Here is a 26,260-nt window from a genome sequence, read left to right on the forward strand (position 1 = left end):
GTAAGAACCACCCCTGACCCTGCGGTTAGGGTTGAGGGCATTGGGACCTATAGGAGGCAGGGGCACCACCTGCTCATCCCCTCCCTGGGCCTGGCCCTGACTGGAGAAGGGGTCCTCACTGCAGGTTTCTCCCTCCAGGTGGCTGCGGAAGCAGTTCTACTCGGTGGACCGGAATCGTGAGGATCGGTAGGTTCTGAGCTGGGGAGTCCACAGCAGTGGCCATGCCTCAGGGCAGCTGCCTGGAGAACCACAGGCCCAGGGAACCTGCCTCAAGCGGGTTGCGGGGTGGGCACGTGGTCTGGCACAAGTAGCTTCCTGCGGAAAGCCCTCTGGTGGCCATGGTGTAAGCTGGCAAGAGAGGCCAGGGACAGTAAGCTGTGTGCCCTGCACGGTAGGCAGAGACAGGAAGTGCCGAACTGGCCCTGGGTGTCCTGGAAGGAGGTCGGGGGGTGGGGGGTGGGGGCTTGTCGTGTGCATAGGAGGCACCCTGAAGCTCATGTATTTGAGGCCGTGGTGTTACAGCCAGAGGGCCCAAGGAGAGATGGGGGACAAAGACCAGGTCATGGTAAGGACCTTGGCTGTTGTCGTGAAAGAGATGGAAAACCATGGAAGGTTTGGAAGAGAGGCATGGCCAACCTGCCTTCAGTTACATGGGATTGCTTGCTGCCAGGGGAGAGTCCAGAGCAGCTGCAGTCCAGCTGGAAGAGGAGAGGGGTTGGTGGTAGGAGGTGCATTTGGAGACGTGAGGGGAAGAGGAGGCAAGGAGGACCGTCACGGGGAAGGCCGCGAGAGGGGCAAATGTGGGGGACTTAGCAGCTTGTTTGGGGTATGTTACGTTTCATGATGCCCTTAGATGTCCAGAGAGAGATGTTAGTGGGCAGGTGGACAGATCGAGTTTGGGGGGAGAAGTTGGGAGCATTTAAATGTATGGAAGGTCTCGAGGCTGGAATCACCTGCGGGAGAGCGTAACCAGGAAAGGGAAGCGGGCCCATTGCTGATCCTGGGCTGCGCGGGTGGTGGGGATTGGAGAGGGAAGAAGGAACTCAACAAACGTGGCAGCTCATGAGGTAGGAGGAAAACCCGGGGCTGTGCTGTTCTGGAAGTCCAGGGAGAAGGGAGCAGTCAGCTGTGCCAGGCCTTGCCAAGTGTGGTGAAGACTGTGAGGTGCCCCTTGGACTTAATAGCACAGAGGTCATGGAAATCTTGAGACAGGTAGTGGAGGGGGTGCAGGGAATGGACGGGAGCAGAGAAGGTGGCCCCTTCAGGCTGTGAAGGGGAGCAGAGAAGGGACAGGCAGTAGCTGGAGAGGTGCACAGGGGCAAGACAGGTGTTTTAGTGGCAGAGGGAACAGCCTGCTTGTAGTACTGATGGCAGAGCCCACGGAGGGAAAGCTTAGTGATGCAGCAAGTCCTTGCCTACCAAGTGAGGACCCTGGTGGCCTACCTTTCTGTGACTGAGGGCCAGAGACGGCCCATGCCTGTGCAGAGAGTCAGCACAGCTGAGCAGCACTGGCTGGTGGCAGCCAGGACCACTCAGCATAGGGCTGAATCCCCTCAGGGAGTTTGGGTGCTGATTGCCAGGCTCTTGAGCAGGGGGAGGAGGGGCTCCGATGCTCCCCTCCTTGACACCCCTTTCCAGGAGAGAAAGCCTCTTTTGCCCACATCCTGTTACCAGGCCCAGCAGTATCCCCTAGCCTCATATCCTGGCAGGGTACCCCTGGAGGGCAGGGGACGCTTCTGGCTGAGAGTGACTTTCTGCCTCCTCCCCCAGTACCCATGCTGAGGCTCTGATTCCCAGCATCCCAGGGACGATGGGGGAGTCCTTGCTGAGCTTCCTTCCCAGGGAGGTTGTGGGTGGGCCCTGCATGAGCTGCACCAGCAGCGGCCAGATGCCACCTAGAGGGCTAAGGGGCCAGAGGTGCAGGCTGGAGCAGTGCTGGGGGAGGGGGCTTTACTGAGCCTGGTCACTCCTGCCGTGCCCAAATCCTGGGCTTTTCTTAGCTCAGATGAGGAAACTGGACACCCCAGGACTCTGAGCCAGCCTCACCCTCAGGACTCCAGGTCCCAGAGTAGAGCCGTTTAGCTGTCCAGCCCAAGGTGGGCTCAGTCCACACGTTTGAGGTCATGAGAGGTTGGGTGACGCCACTGGAGATGTTTGTGGTTCCTTAGTATATCAGCCAAGGATCTGAAGAATATGCTGTCCCAGGTCAACTACCGGGTCCCCAACATGCGCTTCCTTCGAGAGCGGCTGACGGTAAGGGCCTCCCTGCCTATTTCTGGGTGGGTGGGGGGTGGGAGCCCCTGGCCGGTAGGCCTGACCAGACATCCTGTGTGTGTGCTGTGCAGGACCTGGAGCAGCGCAGCAGCGACATCACCTACGGGCAGTTTGCTCAGCTGTACCGCAGCCTCATGTACAGCGCCCAGAAGACGGTGCATGAGCCACCTGCCCTCCCACGGCCCCTGCCCCGCTCTCCTGCCCCAGCCCTGCTTGCCTCAGTCCTGCTGCCCTGCTTGGGGACTTCTGGGGTGCCATTTCTCCAGCTCACCTCCTCTTGAGGCCTACCCCCACCTGTTACCCCAGCCTTTCTTCCTGAGAGCCCCTTTCCCACGTGCCTCCCGGGAGCCTCACTCTGACCAGGTTCTGTCTCCTGCAGATGGACCTCCCCTTCTTGGAAGCCAGTGCCCTGAGGTTTGGTTTGAAGTGGGGAGGCAGGGTTCTCCCCTGGGTGATGCCTTATACAGGTGGGAGGCAGTGGGAGGGGTGAGCCGTGCTGGACTGCTCCAGGCAGCTCTGCTGGCTGGGAGCTGGGCTCTGCCTTCCAAGGGGCTCCTGTTTCTGTGGACCACACTAGCCAGCTGGCCACCAGACATTTCCCTTCTCTCCTGCAGGGCCGGGGAGCGGCCGGAGCTCTGCCGAATGTCCCTTCCTGAGTTCCAGCAGTTCCTCCTCGAGTACCAGGGGGTATGGTTGGTCTGGGACTGGGCCAGGGTGCCTGGCTGAGGGGGGCTGGGCCCATCACTGACTGAAGCCTCATACATGCACCCCCCCCACCCACCCACCCATCAGGAGCTGTGGGCCGTCGACCGGTTCCAGGTGCAGGAGTTCATGCTCGACTTCCTCCAAGACCCCTTGCGAGAGATCGAGGAGCCATACTTCTCCCTGGATGAGGTGAGGCCCGCCTTTCACTTCTTCTGCCGGAGAGGGTGGGTGGGGCTGACCAGGACCCCGCTGGCTTTCTAGGAGCCCATTTGCCGCCCCGTTCGCCCCACTGTCCACCTTGCCTACCTCACTCCTTCCCACAGCCCCCATGCTGGTGGGCTAGCAGGCGCTCAGGCTCTCTTCCCTCCCACATGTGTTCTGGACAGTTCGTCACCTTCCTGTTCTCCAAAGAAAACAGCGTGTGGAACTCGAAGCTGGATGCAGTGTGCCCAGACACCATGAACAATCCTCTCTCCCACTATTGGATCTCCTCCTCGCACAACACGTGAGTGGCCCCCTCGGTCCCACCCAGCCCAACCTGGAGAGGGAGAGGCCCGCCTGACCACCCTGCCTTTCCTTCGCCATCCAGGTACCTAACCGGGGACCAGTTCTCCAGCGAGTCCTCCCTGGAAGCCTACGCTCGCTGCCTGCGGATGGGCTGTCGCTGCATTGAGTGTGCGTTGGGGCCGGGCTTGAGGAGGGGTGGGCGGGGGAGGCCTGCCTGCTTGACCATCCTCGTGTGGCTCTCCAGTGGACTGTTGGGATGGCCCAGACGGGATGCCAGTCATTTACCATGGACACACCCTCACCACCAAGATCAAGTTCTCAGATGTCCTGCACACCATCAAGGAGCATGCCTTCGTGGCCTCAGAGTGAGTGGGGTGGGGAACCCAGCGCAGCTTGACTCCAGCTCCCTCCTGTGACAGAAGGCAGAGGGTTCCCTCAGATGCCCTGTCCCCATTCCACTTGGGTTTCATCTTCATCTTTCCTCTCCTGCTCGAGTGAGCCATTGTTACTCCCCATTTCCTGCATCCTTGTCTCCCCTCTTTGTGGGTCCTTCTCTTCAGCCTGTGGAACACAGTCCAGTTCTTCCCATCCTTAAATAATACTTCTTTAACCCTGACCTCTTTAAGCCATTATCCTGCCAGCGCCTCCCTGCACAGCCCAGAGAATTGTCTCTGTCCCCTATGCCCCATTTTACAACCCCTAGACTTCCCTAACCTGTGGTCATGTGGGATGTGCCCCGAAAAGAGACCAGCAGTGACCAGGTCTCCAGTCTGTCCTGCTTCACTGAAGGGATCACTAGGGCCCCCCAGTAGCTGAATTTGGAGGTTGACTTGTTTGGTGCGGGGCATCTCTCTTGCAATGCTGGGGCAGCCCCCATAATGTCACCAATTCGGGGGGCTCACATCTGCAGCCGTCCCATAGGTGCCCCTGCAGCACCCAAGTCCCCCTTGCAGTGACCAGGGCCTACATCCTCTCTGGAATTAGTTCCCTGTTGACGGAACCCCAGGCCCTTGGCTCCTAACACTAGCACCTCACTCTGTGAAAGGCCGTTTGGACTATTCTTGACCCTGCAGAACCGTAGGGTCTGTGTCACCACACTGGTCCCCTGCCCTGCAGGTACCCGGTCATCCTGTCCATTGAAGACCACTGCAGCATTGCGCAGCAGAGGAACATGGCCCAGTACTTCAAGAGGGTCCTCGGGGACACACTCCTCACCAAGCCCGTGGACATCGCCGCTGACGGGCTCCCTTCACCCAACCAGCTCAAAAGGAAGATCCTTATCAAGGTAGGGTGACAGGCTGGTGCGGACCCCCCTTCCAAGCGCAGCTCCGTGGCCATGGCCCCAGCTGCTGGGCTAGGCCTGGTGGGGGGTGGGGCTCTAGGACTGGGGCTGGCACTATGTCCTGGCCTCTCGCCCACAGCACAAGAAGCTGGCTGAGGGCAGCGCCTATGAGGAGGTGCCTACGTCCGTGATGTACTCTGAGAACGACATCAGCAACTCCATCAAGAACGGCATCCTCTACCTGGAGGACCCCGTGAACCATGTGAGGGCCGGGCCGGGCCGGGCTGGGGGACAGGTAGTGGGAGGGCCCTGTCATGGGTCCCACGTCGGTCTCTTCCAGGAGTGGTATCCGCACTACTTCGTTCTGACCAGCAGTAAGATCTACTACTCTGAGGAGACCAGCAATGACCAGGGCAACGAGGATGAGGAAGAGCCCAAGGAGGTGAGGGGCCAGCCCGGGGCTGGGGGCCGGGCTGGGCTCAGAGTCACTGAGTGTCTTGGCTGTCATTCTCCCCTGCCCCGCCCAGGCCAGTGGCAGTACAGAGCTGCACTCCAACGAGAAGTGGTTTCATGGGAAGCTCGGGGCAGGACGGGACGGGCGGCACATCGCTGAGCGCCTGCTGACCGAGTACTGCATCGAGACCGGGGCTCCTGACGGCTCCTTCCTCGTGCGCGAGAGCGAGACCTTTGTGGGCGACTACACCCTCTCTTTCTGGTAACCCACTGCCTGGGCTTGTGCACGTGGGCATAGCAGCGCTCAGAGGTAGCTGTGGTCCACAGTTTGTCTTTGCTCTGGGCTTTCAGGGGAAACACACGCACTTACACATGCTTATCTCATTAGTATGACAGCCCTCTTGCAGGGTGTCCTGGGCCTGAGCACCTTAAGAGGCGCCTCCCCCTCAAGATTTGGCACCTCGCTTGGGGTACAATGTAGGGTTTGGGGCTCAGGCCCGCTGTTTACTGCCTCCCCTCTTCCCTCAGGCGGAACGGGAAAGTTCAACATTGCCGGATCCACTCCCGGCAGGATGCTGGGACCCCCAAGTTCTTCCTGACAGACAACCTTGTCTTTGACTCACTCTATGACCTCATCACGCATTACCAGCAGGTGCCCCTACGTTGCAATGAATTCGAGATGCGCCTCTCAGAGCCTGTCCCACAGACGAATGCCCACGAAAGCAAAGAGTGAGGGCAGGTTGGGGGCGGGGCTGGGGTAGGACCCTGGGTGGTGATCGCAGGATCCTGACTCAGGCCTCTCCTCAGGTGGTACCACGCAAGCCTGACCAGAGCGCAGGCCGAGCACATGCTGATGCGCGTCCCCCGTGATGGGGCCTTCCTAGTGCGGAAACGGAATGAGCCCAACTCCTACGCCATCTCCTTCCGGTGAGGGGTGTGGCCTGGGGTGCTGGAAGTGGAGTGGGGTCACAACTGGGCTGCTGTGTGACTGTTCGGTCCCTGTCAAGGGCTGAGGGCAAGATCAAGCATTGCCGCGTGCAGCAGGAGGGCCAGACGGTGATGCTGGGCAACTCGGAGTTTGACAGCCTCGTCGACCTTATCAGCTACTACGAGAAGCATCCGCTGTACCGCAAGATGAAGCTGCGCTACCCCATCAATGAGGAGGCACTGGAGAAGATAGGCACAGCAGTGAGGACCGGTTGAGGAGGCGGCAGGCTATGGGGAGAGTGACCCTGAAACTCCTAGGCTTACTGCTGGGCAGGCCCGGAGTCTACCAGTCAGGGGAAGATCCAGACGTGTGGGGCAGGACTGGGCTCCAGTAAGGCAGCTGAAGAGGTGGGCGACAGGCACTCCAGCGTAGAGGTGCCCCTGTGTGCCGAGGTGTGGAGGTCCTGGAGCCCACACAGGGATGCGGGGCCCGAGGCTGAGACTTCTCCAGCTGGGTGTGGACTAGACTGGCCCTGGGGTAGGAGAGAGGAGGCTGCAGAAGCGGGGGAGGGGAGGGCAGAGCACCGGTGTGAGACTAGTGAAAAGGCAGGGCCTCATGGTGTGGTGGCTGGTGAGGGTTCTGGACCAGGATCGTGTCCTTGATTCCATCCAAGGAGTGAGTCTAGGACAGGAGGTCCACTTGAAACGTGTCATCAGCGGGCACGGGTGGCCAGAGAGAGAGCTGCCATCCACCGGGGCTGGGGACAGGCTCAGCGTGGGAGTGTGCTGCCGAGCGGAGCTCTGAAGATGTGCCTGCGGGCGCTGCGCTCCAGAGACCTGTGGGACTGGGCGGGCCTCCAGGCTAAGACCATGAAAGAGGAAAGGGGTAGGGCTAGGGGACATCCCCACTGACATGGGGGGACCATGGTGGACCAGGCACCGGTGAAGGGGGCACATGGCAGCCAGCACCCCTTTCATCTCTGGGCGTTAACGTATTCCCCATTCTGTCCCCTTTCTAGGAGCCTGACTATGGGGCCTTGTATGAGGGTCGCAACCCTGGCTTTTATGTGGAGGCAAATCCTATGCCAACTTTTAAGGTACAACCTTGGGCCTCTGGGCACAAGAAGCTGGGACAGTCCCCAGCTGCTTGGGGCTCGCATTTCTCTGCTCAGGGCCCATCTGTGGTCTTTGTGGAGAAGTGGTGGTTGTGGTTTTCCGAGGCCTAGAGGCTGTGAGAGGTGTGTGGTTGGTGAGCGGCCGCAGCTCTCTCAGGGCCGGCCCCTCCCCAGCTCCCGTCCCTAAGGGTCAGCAGGCCCCTGCAGACTGCCCCCTGGGGTAAGCCTGGTTTCCTCCTTGGGCAGCAGCGGGGCAGGACTGGGGCCCACACGCCAGAAAACTTTGTTTTTGCTACATACTCCCTCACCCCGTGGAGATCTGTCAGATCTTCCTCTTTTTGCCCTTTTCTCTAGGGGATAAGAACTGTTCCCTGTTTCTCTCCCGCTTTTCTTCAGCTGCTAGGTAGCCTGGGAGAAGGTTCCTCATTTTTTCCATGGGGAATGGTGGGGTACTAGCCATGCCCACAGGCGGCCAGGTTGCCAGCAGGCACTTGGGCACTGCAGACACTCCCTCCCAGCCCACCAGCCTTGACCCCTTGGGCACGTTCACATGCTCCCTGTGGCCCAGGCGGAAGCCTAGACCCTGAGAGGCTTCCCTGGTAGAGGCTTGGCTCTGTCCCCAGTGACCTCTGTCCTGAGTCCCGAGGGCAGTGGCGAGGACCATAACAAGGCAGCTGCCGGCAGTGGCACCTGCTGCTGCCTGAGCCCCAGCTGGGAAGCCCAGGTGCGTGTGCATGCAAGGCCCCTCAGCGGTGCTTCCCCTCTGCAGTGTGCAGTCAAAGCCCTCTTCGACTACAAGGCCCAGAGGGACGATGAGCTGACTTTCACCAAGAGCGCCATCATCCAGAACGTGGAGAAGCAGGACGGAGGCTGGTGAGCTGGGTCCCTGAGCCCTGGAAGTGCCCATCTGTCTTGTGTGTGTACCCACAGTGTCTACCTTGGTCTAACTTAGATGTGGGGGCCCCTGAAAACAGATACCTTCTTTGTGGGAGTTTGGGATGGTTGCTGGGGTTCAACACCCCATGGCTTTTACAGGTGGCGGGGAGACTATGGTGGGAAGAAGCAGCTCTGGTTCCCATCAAACTACGTGGAGGAGATGATCAGCCCAGCAGCCCTGGAGCCTGAGAGGGAGGTGAGACAGGAGCCGCTATTAGAACAGTGCCCCGTCACAGAGTCCAGTGTGCACAGCCACCCACACGTGCGGTCATCACACCCCGTGGTGTCCATGGTCTCCATCATACACGTGCCACGCTTGTGTAGTCATGCAAACATTTGTAAGATGTATTTATCATATGCAACACACATCCCCTCACACGTGTACAGGAGACGTGCTGACGAGCCAATGGGCTTTGCTTCCCACAGCACTTGGACGAGAACAGCCCCTTGGGGGACTTGCTGCGTGGGGTCTTAGATGTGCCATCTTGTCAGATTGGTGAGTCCCCATTCCCTTCTCTTACCCACTGTTCTTTAGAGTCAGCTCTCCTCTGAGGCTCTCTGTGCTCCAGTGGGGGAGGCCAATGGCTGGCCCCAAAGGCTGCCTTCACTCTGATCTGTCCCCATACTTGGACACCCCCTTGACACTACCCCAGGTTCCCTCCTGCACCCCCAGCTTTGACCCTGCATGCTCACCCTGGGCCAGCACTGTGGCTGATGCTGACACTGGCTGACATCCACAGTCCTAATGGGTTGGGTCACAGAGTGTGACAAGCTTGGAGATGGGGGTGGGAAGGGGTCCAGGGTTCAGGGTAGAGGCCTGCATCAGACAGACAGGGCTCAAGCCCTGGCCTCCTGGTCCTGGCAGCGCCTTGTCGCTAAGCCGCAGCATCCTCCGCTGTAAGTGGGCCTGGCAGGGCAGTGCCGGGGACATAGAAATGTCTGGTCCCAGCTCTTGTCTTCTCACTCCCTCAGCCATCCGTCCCGAGGGCAAGAACAACCGGCTCTTCGTCTTCTCCATCAGTATGGCGTCGGTGGCACAGTGGTCCCTGGATGTTGCTGCTGACTCACAGGAGGAGCTGCAGGACTGGGTGAAAAAGATCCGCGAAGTAGCCCAGACCGCAGATGCCAGGGTGAGAGCTTCTAGGCAGGGATCTGGCAGAAACAGACATGTGGCCAGCAACATGGCATGTTTAGGATGTGTCGAGAAACATGTGGAACATCCAAGTGGGTCTGTTTAGTGGGCAGTTGGCTACCCAGGGCAGAGGTAAGAGAAGTTCTAGGCTGGAAGCGGGTGTGTGTGCCCAGGAGGGATGACTGTAGAGCAGGAAGAAGAGCCTGGGGCAGGGCCAGGCAGCACACACAGACACGGTAAGAACCTGAAAGTGCGTGTTTGATGGCAGTGGGTTTTGGGGGTGGCCAGGCTCTGGGAGAGAGCAGAGGGCATGCAGGGCTGGATTGAGAAGGCATTAATGCCAACAGCTGAAGGAGCTGGTGGGAGGAGATGGAGCAGGAGCCTGGTTGGAAGGACCAGCCTTCTGGAGGAGGGAGGCCCTTCCACTGAGCCTTGGGGACAGAGAGGAGGAAGTATTTGCAAGGGTAAGGGAATTACTATTTGGTGGCCATTTGACCCCATCATTTGGGGTGGGGTAAAGGGGCTAAAAAACAGACCTGTGGCTGCTTTGGACAATGGGCACCTGGAGCCAAACAGAGAGGGGGTAGGTGCTGAGGACTGCCAGAGGTGTGGTCTGGAAGGAGAAGGTACTGGCAGACCAGGGGGGTGAAGGGAAGGATCCCAGGCCTAGGCTGAAAGCAGAAGAGTCGACCCTGGTGGGAGTGCACCTCCAGGGGTAAGAGGACAGGATGGTGGAGACTTTGGTGAGTGGGTTTCTGTTGCTGAGATGTGGCTGTGGAAGTAGGTGGTTGCATTGGAGTGGGAGGAGCTGAGGTAGTGAAGCTTTTTGGCCAGAGTAGCTGATGGTCTGAGTCCCCAGTGAAGTCACAGGGAAACCAGGAGGTGGTCTTTGTGCCTGAAAGAGGCTCGGTACCAAATGGTGACAGCATCACTAGGTAGGACAGCCAACCCCAGGACCCTGAGCGGTCACTGTGTCACGGGCTGTGGTGAGGGTCTCTTTAGAGCCTCTGAGGGAAAGTGTGTCCTTGGCTTAGAAGGACGGTTCTGGGGCGAGGCTGAGGGTAGAGGGCTCTTGTTTACGGTTCAGTGGGGCCTGAAACGTTGCGGGGAGGGATCCAGAGCACCTACTGAGTGCACTGCCCAAGGCTGGCAGGGGCTGCTTTCTCCTGGGTGGGGCTTCAGCCTGGGCTACAAGGCCTGTGTGTGTCACAGCTCACGGAGGGGAAGATGATGGAGCGGAGGAAGAAGATCGCCCTGGAGCTCTCCGAGCTTGTCGTCTACTGCCGGCCTGTCCCCTTTGATGAAGAGAGTAAGGGCCATGGCCCAGCGGGGTGTGCGTGTGTTGGGGTGTCCTCCATGGGGGATGCAAGGGAGTTTAGTCCCTTTATGTAGGAGGGTTGGGAGCCAGCCCCCCAGCATTGCTTGTGGGGGAGGGCTCTGTAAACGTTCTCCCTGTTTGGCCCAGAGATCGGCACAGAACGTGCCTGCTACCGGGATATGTCGTCCTTTCCGGAAACCAAGGCTGAGAAATATGTGAACAAGGCCAAAGGCAAGAAGTTTCTCCAGTACAACCGACTGCAGCTCTCCCGCATCTACCCCAAGGGCCAGCGGCTGGACTCCTCCAATTACGACCCCTTGCCCATGTGGATCTGTGGCAGTCAGCTGGTGGCCCTCAACTTCCAGACCCCAGGTGAGGAGGTGCCCTGAGGGGTGGGGAGGGGCACCCTGGGCAGCAGGGCCAGAGGCCAGTAACCTGGCTCTTGCAGACAAGCCTATGCAGATGAACCAGGCCCTTTTCCTGGCCGGCGGGCACTGTGGCTACGTGCTGCAGCCCAGCACCATGCGGGACGAGGCCTTCGACCCCTTTGACAAGAGCAGCCTCCGGGGGCTGGAGCCATGTGCCATCTGCATCGAGGTAGGCTTCAGGACAGGAAGGGGTTGCTCCGTTGGACTGTCCTTGAGCTTGAGGAAGACAGCTGTGAGTCTCCACAGTGGGCTGGACTCCTGGGTGGCTCTGGCCAGGGGCACCTGGGCTGAATGTGGCTGGTTCTTGGAACTAAGCAGTCGGGCTGCCCATGAGGCCAAGCCGAGGGTCGCCGCTGCCTGGGAGGAGGAGGCAGAAGACAGGCAGGAAGCTAGTGCTGAGCCAGGGGCCCATCACAGGAACAAGCTAGATAGCACAGTACTTAGGAGAACAGGGTAGAGCAAGAGCAAGCCCCCGGCCCCAGAGCTCTCATGCCTTTGTAGCGGTCCTCGAGCACCCGATTCCCCCTGGGGATGTGGGGTTCAGGGTGCATGGGGGCTGACCAGTCTTGAAGGAGTGAGGACAGTGTGGGGTGAGCATCTGCTTCGGAGAGAAAAGATCCCTTTTTTCCTAGGGGAAGTGATTTGAGAGATTTCTGTGTTAAAACAGACTTGGATTTAATGTGAAGTAGATGGCAGAAATTCACATGAAAATTTTGGTTAAAGCTAAGACGCCTTCAAGTGAATTTTTGTGGTCGGCTGCTTACTCTTAGGGACTTAATGGGCAGTGTCCTTGGAGCCCAGCAGAGGGCGCACTGCATCCACCACATAGTGGGGACTTGGAGGGAGCAGGAAGGACAATCCTGGGCCCATCTTTGCCTGCCTTACAGGTGCTAGGTGCCCGGCATCTCCCAAAGAATGGCCGAGGCATTGTGTGTCCATTTGTGGAGATCGAGGTGGCTGGAGCTGAGTATGACAGCACCAAGCAGAAGACAGAGTTTGTGGGTGAGCCTTCCTTCCCCACTCACTGTTCTCATCCTCCCCTCTGTACCAGTGATCCCGTCCTCTCCTGGTGGTGGCCTAAGGCCTTTTGCCCTTTCTTTTGCAGTGGACAATGGCCTGAACCCCATGTGGCCGGCCAAGTCCTTCCACTTCCAGATCAGTAACCCTGAATTCGCTTTCCTGCGCTTTGTGGTGTATGAGGAAGACATGTTTAGTGACCAGAACTTCCTGGCTCAGGCCACTTTTCCGGTGAAAGGCCTGAAGACAGGTGAGGACCCTGCCCGTGATCTGGGGCTGGAGGGTGGGGGGCACCCTTGCTCGGCTCCCTCCCAGGCTGAGGGCCAAGCTTTCCTCCCAGGATACAGAGCGGTGCCTTTGAAGAACAACTATAGTGAAGACCTGGAGTTGGCTTCCCTATTGGTCAAGATTGACATTTTCCCTGCTAAGGTAACTGGTGGGCTGGGATGCCGGCCGGGCTGCAGCCTCGTGAGTTGCAGCGGAGTCGCTGACCTTGTGCTTTTCCTTCACTGAAGCAGGAGAATGGTGACCTCAGTCCCTTCAGTGGTACATCCCTGCGGGAGCGGGGCTCCGATGCCTCAAGCCAGCTGTTTCATGGCCGGGCCCGCGAAGGCTCCTTTGAAGCGCGCTACCAGCAGCCATTTGAAGACTTCCGCATCTCCCAGGAGCATCTTGCAGACCATTTTGACAGCCGGGAACGAAGGTAAGGGGGTGGGGAGGTGGGCGGCCAGTGTGCAGCTTGGCAGAGTGGGTTGCCAGAGGGATGGAACAGAGTGGCTCGTCATGCTCTGGTACCCCTCTTCCTCCTGGGTACAGGAGCTACACAGTAATTGTCTGGCTTGAGGCTATGCCCCTGGCCTGCAAGACCCCACTGCCAGTAAGGATGCTCATCCCTCTGTCTAGGGCCCCACGGAGGACTCGGGTCAATGGAGACAACCGCCTCTAGCTGAGTCCCAGCCCCGTGGAGAGCAGCAGGTGGCTGCGTGCCTCTTGGAATGCCGTGAACTGGGTTTGCTGGAAGCGGCCTGCGTGGCAGCCTTCCTGGTCTCGCAGCCTGGAGCCTAGATTCCAGCAGTGAATGCTGGACAGAAACCAAGCCATTAATGAGATGTATTACTGTTTGGGGCCTCCACACCCCAGCTCGGGTGAAGGCAAAAACTGTAGTGTCTCGCATTAAGCACACACATCTGGCCCTGACTTCTGGAGGTGGATCCTTCCATCTTGTGGGCCAGGACCGTGGCTGCAGCCCCTTGGAGAGAGAGGCTGCCTCAGCCAGCAGCACAGGAGGCTCTGAGAAGCCACTGACATTCCTGAGAATGGAGGAGGAACAGCCTTGCTGGGCCAGGGAAACAAAGTTTACATTGTCCTGCAGCTTTAAAACCACAGCCGGGCAGGGTAGGAGGGTAGATGCCCTGCAGTTTGGTCCTGGAGCCAGGGCCTAGGAGCACAGTGCCTGTCCGAGGAGGAGGACACAGCACAAGGGTACACCGTCCATGGTGGGGAACACGACCCAGCCTGCAAGACACAGGGGATCATGATAAAAGTAGCAGTATTGGGCATCGCAGGCGATGGAGAGTCGGCCTGAGAGGGGCCGCCTGAAGCAGGGACAGGGGCATCGTGCCCCAGAGCCACAGCAGTGCCTCAGCTGTGGAAGGACAGGGCCCAGAACTGGGCGTGCCATGCCACTGTGGGCTACGCCATCTGCCACTGCGCATTGCTGGGGCCCTGGACACAAGCAGAGAGGACCTGCTTTCCAGGGTAGACGAGTTTGTGGACATACTCGAGGCCTTTGTTGGTATGATCAGCACCAGTGTGGCCAGAATGGAGGAGCAAGTTACCAAGACAGAGGCCGAGCTCAGGACTTGGCCCAGCGCATTCAGGAAACTCCTGCACACAACTCACATGCCCTCCTTCAACAAGGCTCTCTCCTGAGGCCCCAGCAGACCGGCTATAAAACCCCACCCTGTTTCGGACCGAAGACCACTTCCCCTGCTGCAGTGGAAGACCTGGGATCTGAGTCTGCAAGAGGACTCTATGAGATTATCTCAAGTGTTAACTCAATTGAAAACCCTATTACTAGACATACATGATGTTGGAGCATAGAATTTTATTTTTTGCACACACTATTTCTCACTATCTTCATTATTTCACATAGGATGTATGATTTTCTATGTCTTCCATTTCTAACCCGAAAGCTGCTTGGTGAAGGGATTGGGGAGCAGAATGAAAGAACTCATGTGTGCGCTGTGGCAGAACTGTTCTTTTTATGGATTTTCCAGCTCAGCTAACAGTGTTACCTTTTCAAGATTTATATATACTCTTAAGAAAAACCACTGAGCCATTAAAGCCTTGTTAGTATTCAGTCCTAGTAGTGATTCAGTTTTCTATAGCTTTTAGGGTAGGGGAGTAAATTATTTAACGCTATATTAAACTTTCCATATCATGAATTGTAAACTGAAGGAAATCATACAATTTCTGAGGGAATGTATTGATTTATTTAAACTAATTCTGAAGTTGTATTTGAAAGTATGACCTCACAATTTTAATTTGTCCATAGCAAACATGTCTATATGGTTGCCAACATTTGGTTTATAATTTAAATATTAAAAATTTTTAATTTTATTGGAAAGCTTTCCTTCTAAAAAGGACTTTTTAAAAAAGCAGTATTTTTTTCTCAGTGGTGTAACTATCTTGCCCCCCCTGCTCCTCACCTTGAGGGGCAGCCTCTGAGAGGTGGGTGGCCTGCCCTGTTGGGGAGTTGGATTTCGGGTATTAAGGCACCGTCAGGAATGGGTTGGGAAGAGATGAAGTAGCAAAGCTTATTCTGGTGAGGTGGTTTTTTTTAAGGCAAAAAAAGACTCACTGTGCTTTCCCTTAGGAATGGAAGAGGGGTTAAGGAGTTCCCTGCCTTGGCAGGGGGAGACAGAACAGGCAGGTGCTGAATGAAGCCGCTGCGCTGATGGCAGCTTCTCTCTAGCTGGTGAAAAGTCCCAGGAAGGAGCTGGGAGGCTGGGATGGCAGCCCTACCTCAAAGGACAGGTTGGGGCCTGGGCCAGTGGGTGCACAGGTGCCTCAGCATAGCCAGCAAACAGCACACACAAACCCAATGCCTGTGTTCGGGCTCCAGGTTAGCTACTTGCTAGTTCTGCTGCCCTCTTAAGATCTGACTGCCAAATAAATCATCCTTGTCTCCTTTTCCCTTTAACTTGTGTGTTTTTTCTGTGGGCTCAGGAAAGCCTGTTGTCTGAAAACTTGTTGACTAGAGACAATTGTCTAGTGATTTTTCTGCAGTGGAAGTAGGCAGGAAGTTTCTGGTAACTCCCCTGGTCAAGCAGATCTTGTCTCCTCTGGGCTACGAGGAAGTATGAGGCTATCCTCTCTTCCAGCTTGTCCACCGAGGGTGTGGCTGGATAGAGTGCACCCTGCCTGAAAGCAAGACCAGTCTTTTGCGCCCAGCTGGCTATGGCAGTGGGCAGTTCCACAGGAACTTTCAAAAGACATGTACCATTCAAACACAGGTGTGCCACTCCGTTGCCTCTGTTGCTTGCAACCAAAATCTACTCAGAATATGGTTGAAAGAGCCTGACCGTCCCTTTCTGTGGCTGTTTTCAATACGGTCTGTGCTGGTGTGGATCAAAAGTGATGCCGTACGGACAAAGAATGCCTGCCTGGTGGCTGGGTGAGTGGACAGGCATATGAAGCCATCCCAGGGAGCCTGAGAAGATCTGTCCTGGAAGAGGTCCAGGTAAGTGTAATTAGTTAGTTCTTAGGATGGTAATAAGCATAACTCTGGTCCGATAATGCACATACCAAGGCATGGTTGATGGTTCTGGACCAAGATTATTTTAAGACAAGCCCAGGCAGTTTAGAGTTGTAAGTTCGGAGCATCCCTTTGCTAGGTGACAAGTCAGACCAAAAACATACATTTCCCAAGTTCACAATATGGGGCCAGGCCTGGTTCATTGCAGGCCACTCTGAGCAGTGCCCACTTGGAGAACTGGGATTACCATTTAAAACCTTCTCTGTTGTTCACTGAAGTGGGTACCACAAGCCAGTATCAAACTGCCACTACTCAGGTTCTTGCTGTCCTAGGCTTTGCTCCTAAAAGGTTTCTGGTGCTTCTCAGAGGGAGGAGGGTGGTCATTTCCCTTGGACAAGAGGGTGGTGGATAGCCCAGAAATAAACCCATGCCTTAATGATCAATTAGTAATTGACACAGGAGGCAAGAACACACACTGGGGTAAAGACTGTCTGTTCTAGTGGTTTTCAGCTGGTGCGCCACAGAATTCTAAAGCACAGTACCTTACCATTGAGCCTGGGGCACTGACTGCTTTCCCCTTAGACTGTCAGATTAAAAAATGACATCAGCCAACACAGCAGTAGCCATCTGGTGTGAACCCTGTCTTGAACCATAAATAGATAGGTCATATAATAGAGTTGCATCTTATTGGTCACATATAATAAGGCTGTGTCTGATTAGTTAATTCTTGGTACCAGAAATTCTTATATACTAGTATAGGCACCTGATTTTTTAAAAGTCACTTTCAAGCAAAAAGGGTAGGAAGTTGCTTTTTTAAAAAATTATATATCAATAAAAATTATGCCTTGTTTTTTTTTTGTTTTGGTTTTTTTTGTCAGATAGGCAAAAAAAAAAATTTTTTTTTGGTGTGCTGCAGAATTTTAATCTGTTTATGTGTGCCATGAGCTGAAGAAGGTTAAAAAACCACTGGTCTATTCAGTAAATGATGTTGGGAAAATTGGAGAGAGGAGTGCAAAGAAATCAAACTGACTACCTTACACTATACACAAGAATAAACTCAAAATGGATTAAAGCCTTAAATGTAAGACTCAAAACCATAAAACTAGAAGACAAGCGGCAAAATCTCTGACATTTCTATTAGCAATATTTTTCCTGACATCTTGGGCTAGAGAAACAGGAGAAATTAAACGGATTGAACTATATCCAACTAAAAAGTGTTTGCACAGCAAAAGAAACAAAATGAAAAGACAGCCTATTCAATGGGAGAAGATATTCCCAATGACACCTCTGATAAAAGAGGTTAACATCCAAGATTTATAAGATACATACAACTCAACAAACAACAAAAAATCCAATTAAAAAATAGGCAGAGAACCTGAATAGACACTTCTCCAAAGAAGACATACAGATGGCCAATAAACATATGAAAAGATGTTCAATGTCGCTAATCGGAAATGCAAATTAAAACCACAATGAAATATCACACCTTGTCAGAATCTAGGCTATCAATACATCAACAAGCCAAGTGCTAGTGAGGATGTGGAGAAAAGGGGACACGTGCACTTCGTGGGACTGCAGACTAGTGCAGCCGCTGTGGAAAACAGTAGGGAGTTATCCCCTAAAATTAACAATGGAACTGCCTTATGATGCAGTGATTCCACTTCTGGGTATATATCCGAAGAAACTCAAAACACTAATTATAAGGGAAACATGCACCTGTATGCTCATTGTAGTGTTATTTACAATAGGCAAGATACAGAAGCAACCGAAGTGCCCATCAGTCGACAAGTGGGGAAGACTGGTGTATATACAATGGAATATGACTCAACCATAAAAAAGAATGAAGTCTTACCATTTTACAACCACACGAATGACCTAAAACAGGGGTCTCCAACCCCCATGGCCTGTTAAGAACCAGGCCGTGTGTGAAGCTCACCTGAGCCCAGCATTCTGTGTCACCCCACCTTCCATGAAACTGGTCCCTGGTGCCTAAAAGGTTGGGGACCACTGACCTAGAGGGAATTATGCTCAGTGAAATAAGTCAGAGGAAGACATACCATATGATTTCACTTACCTGTGGAATCAAAAGAACAAAATAAACCAACAAGACAGACTCAAATACAGAGAAAATGGTTGCTGGGTGGGAGCGCTAGGTGAAAAGAGATAAAGGGAGGAAGAAGACAAATTGGTAGTCACAACAGTCACAGGGATGTAAAGTACAGTATGGGCAATATAGTCAATTTTGCAATAACTATAGAGCCAGGTGGGTACTTGAAATATCAAGGGGGCACTTAGTAAAGTATATGCCTGTCTAACCACTATGCTATGCTATACACCTGAAATAATACAAAATAATATTGAATGTAAAAAAGGTGGTGGTGGGTGGGAATTAACCTCGGCTCTCCTGACCTGTGTTTTCTGGCTCCAGATTCTTATGGCCAGGAGAAAGCTTCTCTAATCAGTGAAGGGAGAGTCTGTGCTGCCGTTAAGGACCGTTTTTGTCACCATGTCACTTCCTTGCTGATGGTGACCACTTTTAAGTTCTATCATGACATACCTCCATTTCCTGAACAAGTGTCTTTCTGGAGCACACGACATGGGAGGAGCAGCTCCTTAGACCTGACGACGCCTGTCTCTGGGGCTCTCCTTATGAGAATGCCTCTGCCTTCCACTGCAGATGTCTCGATCCTGCTTCCTAGTAGAAAACATGACAGCCTCCTGTCAAGCAAACTCACACATCAGATTCTTCCACAGACCTGATGATCCTTGACTGATCCATGCGGCCCAGCAAGGGGGTGAGGGAGGGCAGGGGGAGACCCTCACTTGGGATGGAATGTCTTGTGTACTAAGCCCATGGTGGGTAGTTACTTTCCTTACACTATGCCCAAAGGCCATGTCCCTGTAGTGTGACAGCTTGGGCTGGCTGCCTTCCACCCACTGGGTCACCATTACTTGGGAAGCTTCTGAAAAGCAGTGGTGCCTGGGGCCCTAGCATGTATCTTTCAAAAGCTCCCAGCAGACCTGGAGAGCAGGGCAGGGAGAGGAAGTCAGTGGCTCCAGGGTCAAGGGCAGGCAAGGAGCAGACTGGCTCAGGGTCCTCTGTTCCTGGCTGGCCGGCAGGCCTTGCCTCACTTGGGGGCACACACACACACACACAGCACTGTCTCCACGGTCAGTGTGGACAGCCTGAGTACAGGACTTGGATCAGAGCCCCTGGCTGGAAAGGCTGCCCTGTGGGGAGAAGGCAGGAGCGGTTTCCGACCTCAGTTGACAACATGGCCGCTGATAGGAACCTGTGGTCACAGCAGACAGCCAGGGCCTCCCATCCAGACCAGGCACATCCTGAACATCACCTGAAGGCAGGGCCTGGGGCTAGATCCTCACTTGTCTTTCAGCTTGAGCACATCACCTCTCACCATTCCAGTTCCCTCATGGAAAAGCAACTATAAGTTGCTTCAGGTTATCCCATCCAGCCATCTCATTCCTTGGGCATATTTGCCAGCCTCCCACCTCGCAGCAACTGACTTGCTCTGCTTATTAGTATTTTTCTCACAGGAAAAAAAAAGATTCGCTCGTGTCCTCTTACCAGATACCCGATGACTCCTGGCTTGATTCAGTTGGCCTCTATCAGGCAAAATTTCTTTTAAGTCTCATTTCTGTCACCTAGAAGCCATTACCGTGGACTGAGCAGTACAGGAGAAGCTTTTCTGAAGTGGGTTGAGGGAAACTGCTCACCCGCTCAAGGTTATGGTTGGTCTTACTCACAAAATAAATCAACAGAATTGAAATGTATTTGTTTTTATTTAGGAACAGTCAAAACATTTGAAGTACCATTTCAACCCATTTCAAATTGTACAAGCAGTTTGTCCCTGTTGCCCTCCCTTATCCACATCCACAGATACAAAATCTAGGAAATGTGCAATTTGCATCTTAGAAATAGCAGCATCCCCACAGGGGACCTTATGAGGCCTGGAAACCGCCCAGAAGGCAGCCCCTCTGCCCACCTCGGCACAGCCGTGGTCCAAAGGCAAGTCCCATCCTTCTGTTGAAAACATTTCCCCACCATAGAATCTGCATTCCACCGAGGCCTAAAGGACAAAGTATGCTTCTCTCGTTTGCTCTCTCGCACTTGGCTAGCACGGGAGGTGGGCCCTTCTTATACAGTTTGGTAATTTTTAAATTTGCCTCCGGACAAAAAGAAACAGGGCAGCTGCCTCTTAGCACCAACATGATCACTTCTTCAGCCGTCTCTGGGAGACAGGAAGCCTACCAACTCAACAGTCATGCCCCTGCTCATTGCTCAACTGTCCGCCCTCCGGAACAAAGGGTTTGCACCGAGACCAGAATCTACATGGTGGCAGAAAACCAGGAATCGGGACTGCCGGGAAGGAATCTGCAGGCCTTTGGCAACCTCCCCGACTTCCACAAAGACTGCACTCAGTGAACTTTCAATGAACAATGACCAGCAGGGCAGAGAGGAAGGTTGGCGTGTTTTCTTTCTTTAATAACAATTATGGCACAGTCTGGCCCTCCTGACACAGCTGAACAAAATCACTGCCCAGAAGTGTGGCGGGAACTCCTCCACACAGGGGTGACCACCTCGCCCCTGGCACTGGCCCATTGTCACTGAGCAGCATGATTACCAAGCTAGATCCCTGCGCAGGAGAGGGGTGGGCGCTGGCTCCCCCCTTATCAGCTGGGTTCCAGCCCAGCCTGCATTTCACGCAAACTGCAAGAATAAAACAGCCTTATGGGCAAGAGCCAGGGGTGAGTGACATCATCTCTTTAAATGCAAATTACAGGACTAACGGGTACCACATGGATAGAGTCTTAACCTAGCAGTGTGTCTACGCCAGGGTTTGACTTGGGAAAGACCAAGCACCTGTAGCTTTTTATATTCAGTGACTCTGAATAGCCTTTATCATCCTAGACATTTCAGCTTCAGCTCTAGTCACATTGAGTACTTTTAAATCCTTCATTTATCATGGAAGAGAGAAGTTATAAAGCATTAGCTTAGAAAAGCTACTTGTTAATACACTCCAGTGCTCATGTGCACACGTGCAGGCAACAGCCGCTCTCCTGAAGAAGAGGCACTAATGGCAGGTAAACGTTCCGACTCCTCTCAGGAGCCCCGGCTTGCCGCCAGCCCCGAGTGGACAGCAGGAGAGACACGAAGCAGCCGGAAGAGGCGACCACAGCCCCCATCAGATGGCCTGCCCACTGCGCTCGCCCCTCCCTCCACGGGGCTGCACAGCAGCGAGGACCAGTGCCAGGGGCTGCAAGAGCCCAGGGCTGGAGACAGCAGAGCAGACGCTGGAATCTACTTTGTGAATCCTTGCAGTCTTGCAAACCAAAAGGTCTGCTTTTTAAAAATCAAGGCCACAGGAGCTTGCCCTTTCCTTGTCAAGGTAACCAGGGCCTGCCTAGTCCCTCCCAGACTGTGGCCTGCACCCTTCTCCAGGGCTGGGGACAGGTAGAATGCCTGATTCCTGGCGGGTCCAGGCTGTCACATCTCCCGTCTGGTGAAGGACTAGGGCCATATTCAAAGGAGAGGACATATGTGCAGGCAGGTCACAGAGTGGCCAGTCCTGACGAGTGAGTTCAAGACCAAGGAGCCAAAACAGCAGACTATCTGAGGTCAAACACTCTGTGCTCCTCGCAGCTACATGCAGATGCTGGGTCAACTCAGGGAAAATGGGGCTCAGCCCCACCCTCTGCCCTGTGTGGCCTGGCACTGCACTTACAGTTGAGCTGGGAGCAAGCCAGGTAGCACCCATGACAGCCACTTGCCTCCAGTTCCTTGGCCCAAATCCAAATCCACCACTTTGCTGAGAGGTTGCCCCCAGCATCCCCTGGTGTCACATGACTCAGCCACCATAAACGGGCCGGAGAAAACAGCATGGCAGGCACCTCAGAATGAAGCCAAGTTTGAGGAGAGGACCACTCAGGAGAAGCTTTGGGCTCCACACCCCCTCTCTCAGGTGCTGGAGCATTGCTGAGGGCAGGTGCTCCCCAAGCCACATGGAGACGGCCCCAGGGTCTGACCAGGAAGGCTGGGAGGGCTGGTCCTCCCAGGGAAGGGCAGTGAAGGAAGCTGACGCAGGGCACCCGCAGGGGGAGGGCTCCAGTCTGGAGTCGGGGGACTGAACCCTGTTATCCCCCGGACTGAGGCAGGCTGCTGGCTGTACAGACCTTTCCACGTCTAGGGGATTTTTCTCCTCCAGCATATAACTGAGCCTTGCAAATCTGTGAGACACATGAAAATCGAACTTCATACAAAAGGTGAGTCAAACTGATAACCTGCCCCAGGTCAACTCTGAGGACAGAAAAAGGGGGGGAACTTGAGGAAGAGCCCAAATTCCAGGTTTGGTTTTATTTAAGATTTTCTTCTTGGCTGGTTCTCCTCTCCTGCAAAGTGCCTTTGTCCATTTGGGCTGTGATGCTTGAACTGACAAAGCTGCTCCAACCCCCAAGTTTTGGTCCAAGGAGAGAACAGGAAGACGAGGCAACAGGGCCCGAAGAGGGCAGCACAGGCCGGGAGCTGGGGGGCAGGACGTGCAGAGAAACACAAGCACCCAACCAGAAAGGCTGACGTCCGCCCTGCAGGGACAGCAGCGTGGTGCGGGTGTCCCACAGTCAGATGGTGACAACCAAGGGCCTGTCCTGGACTGCTGACCAAGCAGGACAAAACCCACAAGAGCCACATATCAGCCTGGAGAACTCACTGAAACCCTGTGGGACAGCCTCCCATGGCCAGCTGGGACGAGGCCATTAGTACATGTGGGAGCCTACAAGCCACCCCTCAGCACTGCTGTGCTCCCACCTCTTGTTTCCGAAGAGCAGGGTGTGGAGGCCTTGGGCGGAGGCGCTTTGGTCCACCTGACCTGCTGTCGTCACTTGGCCGAGAAAGGGGCCTGAGTCACAGGGTGCTGCTGGAGCCCCAGGTGCCAGCATCATCCCACTCGGGCATTCCAGCTCAGGAACCCGCCGCGCCTGGGGACCAGGCCCTCCATCCAAATCAAAAGGCCTCTCAAAGTCAAGCAAGCAAGTGATCAAAAAATGCAGAGTATATGTATCATAAATGCAGATTTCCTGTATCAGAATGATGATCTGGTTTCACCTCTTAAACCTGGGTCTACAACCCCATGTAAAACATATAATAAACCAAACATGGATAAGACATAGGCAATAAGAAACAGGGAAACCCTTTACTGTCTCTGACGAGTGCAGAGGAGCAGGGAGATTAGTCACCTTACAAAACAGGCTTATTCTTCCCAAGAGGCTCACCCACCCCATCTCTCTACTCTGCAGCCCGCTACTGTAGCAACGTCACAGAACCTACCCCTGCGGTGGTGTGCGAAACCGCAGCGATCTGTCTTGTGACAGGGCCTCAGGGCTGGCACTGTGGTACAGTCCCAATTTCTGGGCTAGTGTGGCTGTTTCTCTGTGCCCAGCTGGCTGTGTTCATGGTTCTGCACCCACCCCAAAGCCCCAGGTACCCGCAACATTCCTTTCAGCAGCAGCTCAATGACCCAACCATCTCTGACCTCATATTAGATCTTATTCTTTCAAGCGTGATGCCCACACCCCAGTTATTCACTCCAGTCCAAGAGCACAGGGAGGAGGGTCAGTCCACTCGCTGGGCCCCTCAACTGGGCAGTCCTGTCATTCGGTGCGTGGCCCTGGGCAGGGCCAACACTGTGAAGAAAACATGCCAACTTTCCACCTTTTAAAGCCGAGCTGGTGGTGAGGTTCGGTCACTCTGTCCTACAAGAACTTGTCCACCACGGAATTTAATTTTTCTGTCTTGCTGTTTGGGTTGTAAATGACAATGTGGATACAAATAATCAAGAAGATCCTCTCTAAAGACACACCCCTTCGACCAGAATGTGCGCGCTCTGGGGTGACGCCACAGGGTGTGTCTCAGACAGTGGCGACGGCTTCGTGCTGGGCCGCCCAGCGTGCCCCCACGTACCAACCAGCATTCCCTCAACACAGGCTACTGTCCCCAACACCCACGTGCCACTAAGTTCCTCAAGTGCACACGTCAGATGTCCTTTTCACGAGCAAAGTATCAAATGAGTACTGTATATGTGTATATATAAATTAATCTGCATGTACATAAACCCTAAAGGAAAGATTCCAGGTGTCTGTTTCTGAAGGAAGGCAATAACTCGCCATTCTTGGCAATTCCGCAAAGGGGCTTTTGGGGCTAAATAGCTTTACATCCCCAAATGGAAAGGACACAAAAACAGGCTGCAAAACTTGCAAAGTACTCACAAGTTACCTGTTTGAAGTACAAAAGAAGTGGTCCCTATTGGGACAGAGAAGGCAGGAGGGGAACAACTTTTGATTTGCAAAACCAGCCCTCTCCTGGAAGGCAGAAGGGGCTGCTACCAGCATTTTCATCCTGGGAGGCAAGCCAGTTCCTTGGGAGGGGTGCCTAACCCAGCACCAGTATTTCTTGCCCAAAGCTTCTGCCCTCTCTCTGGGGTCTCCTCCTGCTGACCACCAGCCTGGGCCAGGAGGGCATGCCCACAAGGCCTTGGTGCTTGGGAAGCAGGTGGTGTCTGGGTGAGCAGCACTGCAGGTGATCTTTCTTTTGCCTGCCACACTCTACCTGCTGCTCTCAATGCAGCTAGTCCCGGGGAAACAGATTACCATTCAGTATAGTTTTGTAAGGAAGTTTCCCAATGTTTCAAAGGCACCTTTTCCTGTGATTTTTCTCAGTGAAAAAAAAGAAATGGATACAAGGGTTAGGCTAGAGTAGACAGACATCTTGTTTCCAAGTTTGCAGCTATAAATATAGACCTTTAAAACTATAAATCCTCACAATCCAGTTATGCCCAGCAACCCTGGGGCGAGTGCCCAGCATGCCTGCCAGGCCCCGGGCATGGGGGCCAGGAGTACTCTGGGTGTTCTGCCAGGAACCCCCACGTGCAGGTCTTTGTGCCAAAGGCCACCCCAGCTCTGATAATTCCAAAAAGTCCCGAATCCCATCAGTTCTCACTCTCACTACTGGGCAAGTGTGGGTCTTCCTTCCCAAACCACAGGTGGCTTTGCAGGGAGTGCCCAAAGCTACAGCCTGTGGCCTTGCACTTTTACTTTGTCCCCACCCCCGGTACTGTTTTCAATTTTCCTCTCACTCTAAACATGTCTAGACTTTTTTTTTAAATGTGGGCACATAAGTCAGTACATTAGACTTAACAGCAAATGTTTCTTTAGTTGATCTGATAACTGAAAAGTAATGGTCCATGATTCAAACTTCCATGAAAAAGCAGAATTACTGAAACAACTTAAGAGAATGGTAAGCATCAAACTCTAGTCACATAACCGGTCCATATTTTAAATGCAGCAACAGCAGGTTCTGCACTGATTATCCCATCAGGCAAGGCAAGCCTGAGGACAGTTTGCTGGTCACCACTTAATGTAGCAGAGAGCTCTTCAAAGGTGCTGCCTTCCCTGGGGAAGACAGAGGGGCCCAGGAGCTCAAGATGTGGTCTCAGTGCGCTGATAACCCCGGCCTGACCCTGGGAGGTGACGGACCATGACCCAGTAATGTCCAGAGAGCAGACACGAGGCATTTTTAGAGATGATGTAAAAGACTATGTACTGCTAACCAAGATTTCTATGTATTAAAAGTGTCTATAATCCAATGTTTTATTAAATGTGTATAAGCGGACTTATATGTTAAAAACTTGATTCTGTATCTATGTCTATGAAATCTGAATTACTTTATCCACTGGAAGGCAAAAGGAAGGTCCTACATTGTGGGAGGAAGAGCTGATGAGAATGCTGCTCTCCCTCCTTGCTCGGTGGTGGCCGGCCGAGGGTGACGGGTAGGGTCTGGGCTGTCTGGGAGGCTTCCAGAAACGCTGTGTGCACCCAGAGGCTGGGGATGGGACAAGGTGGCAGCAGAGAGTTGGGGGGCCTTTCCACGTGGCAGGCGGCATCTGAGACTGGCCAGTTCTTCACAGGAATCGGTTCAAATTCAGTCTGTTTCTGAGGAGAAAGCACATGCCTGTCACCTCCATGCCAGCTGCCACCAGTGGAGCCCCCAGGGCAGCATCACTGGCTTTGGGGACCTCTTCATTCCATGAGCAATGGCTTCCTGGCAGCCAGCCCCCCTCCCCCCGCCCCCTCAGCCTGAGGGTACATGAGGAAGGCCTGTGAGTTAAGGCTGGGATGCTGGCTAACGCTGGCAGGGGACCAGTGCCAAGCCCCAGGCCTCACAGCTGTGTGAGAGTGTGTCTTCTCTAGGCCCCTTGCCTTGTCCCCTCTGCCCAGCTCCCCAGGCCACCGCCACCTCTGGAGTCCTTCCTAACCCACCCCATCCTGCCCTCTCCTTCCGGCTCCCCAGAGCACACTGCTCTAAAACAGTAGCAGCTGGGCCTAGTTTCTGACAC

General features: G+C 54.3%; 2 protein-coding genes across 3 annotated transcripts in view; one reads left to right on the forward strand and one right to left on the reverse strand.

The window, feature by feature from the left end:
- The window catches only part of PLCG1 (phospholipase C gamma 1), a 35,942-nt gene extending 20,643 nt beyond the window's left edge, over positions 1 to 15,299 (forward strand). The window contains exons 5-33 of one of the 2 annotated variants that reach the window (XM_090286408.1): positions 139 to 186; positions 2,169 to 2,253; positions 2,346 to 2,429; positions 2,654 to 2,688; positions 2,889 to 2,961; positions 3,067 to 3,168; positions 3,366 to 3,484; positions 3,569 to 3,654; positions 3,731 to 3,851; positions 4,603 to 4,771; positions 4,908 to 5,030; positions 5,109 to 5,210; positions 5,296 to 5,483; positions 5,750 to 5,950; positions 6,029 to 6,148; positions 6,229 to 6,409; positions 7,168 to 7,245; positions 8,033 to 8,136; positions 8,299 to 8,395; positions 8,626 to 8,695; positions 9,172 to 9,329; positions 10,544 to 10,640; positions 10,797 to 11,021; positions 11,098 to 11,246; positions 11,965 to 12,079; positions 12,183 to 12,344; positions 12,435 to 12,523; positions 12,610 to 12,797; positions 12,998 to 15,299. In XM_090286408.1, the coding sequence (XP_090142534.1) occupies positions 139 to 186; positions 2,169 to 2,253; positions 2,346 to 2,429; positions 2,654 to 2,688; positions 2,889 to 2,961; positions 3,067 to 3,168; positions 3,366 to 3,484; positions 3,569 to 3,654; positions 3,731 to 3,851; positions 4,603 to 4,771; positions 4,908 to 5,030; positions 5,109 to 5,210; positions 5,296 to 5,483; positions 5,750 to 5,950; positions 6,029 to 6,148; positions 6,229 to 6,409; positions 7,168 to 7,245; positions 8,033 to 8,136; positions 8,299 to 8,395; positions 8,626 to 8,695; positions 9,172 to 9,329; positions 10,544 to 10,640; positions 10,797 to 11,021; positions 11,098 to 11,246; positions 11,965 to 12,079; positions 12,183 to 12,344; positions 12,435 to 12,523; positions 12,610 to 12,797; positions 12,998 to 13,040 (3,412 nt within the window). In that variant the 3' untranslated portion in view covers positions 13,041 to 15,299. The remainder of the gene's footprint in view (positions 1 to 138; positions 187 to 2,168; positions 2,254 to 2,345; positions 2,430 to 2,653; positions 2,689 to 2,888; positions 2,962 to 3,066; positions 3,169 to 3,365; positions 3,485 to 3,568; positions 3,655 to 3,730; positions 3,852 to 4,602; positions 4,772 to 4,907; positions 5,031 to 5,108; positions 5,211 to 5,295; positions 5,484 to 5,749; positions 5,951 to 6,028; positions 6,149 to 6,228; positions 6,410 to 7,167; positions 7,246 to 8,032; positions 8,137 to 8,298; positions 8,396 to 8,625; positions 8,696 to 9,171; positions 9,330 to 10,543; positions 10,641 to 10,796; positions 11,022 to 11,097; positions 11,247 to 11,964; positions 12,080 to 12,182; positions 12,345 to 12,434; positions 12,524 to 12,609; positions 12,798 to 12,997) is intronic. The other variant, XM_090286407.1, reaches the window with a different exon arrangement.
- A 4,337-nt stretch (positions 15,300 to 19,636) lies between these two features.
- ZHX3 (zinc fingers and homeoboxes 3) overlaps positions 19,637 to 26,260 on the reverse strand; it is a 104,611-nt gene continuing 97,987 nt past the window's right edge. Inside the window, 3 exon segments of the mRNA XM_090286409.1 lie at positions 19,637 to 25,736; positions 25,739 to 25,781; positions 25,783 to 25,856. Coding sequence (XP_090142535.1) covers positions 25,590 to 25,736; positions 25,739 to 25,781; positions 25,783 to 25,856 — 264 coding nt within the window. The 3' untranslated portion in view covers positions 19,637 to 25,589.

The sequence above is a fragment of the Furipterus horrens genome, unplaced genomic scaffold (assembly GCF_987537825.1).
Source record: "Furipterus horrens unplaced genomic scaffold, mFurHor1.1.pri manual_scaffold_8, whole genome shotgun sequence".
Lineage (NCBI taxonomy): Eukaryota > Metazoa > Chordata > Mammalia > Chiroptera > Furipteridae > Furipterus > Furipterus horrens.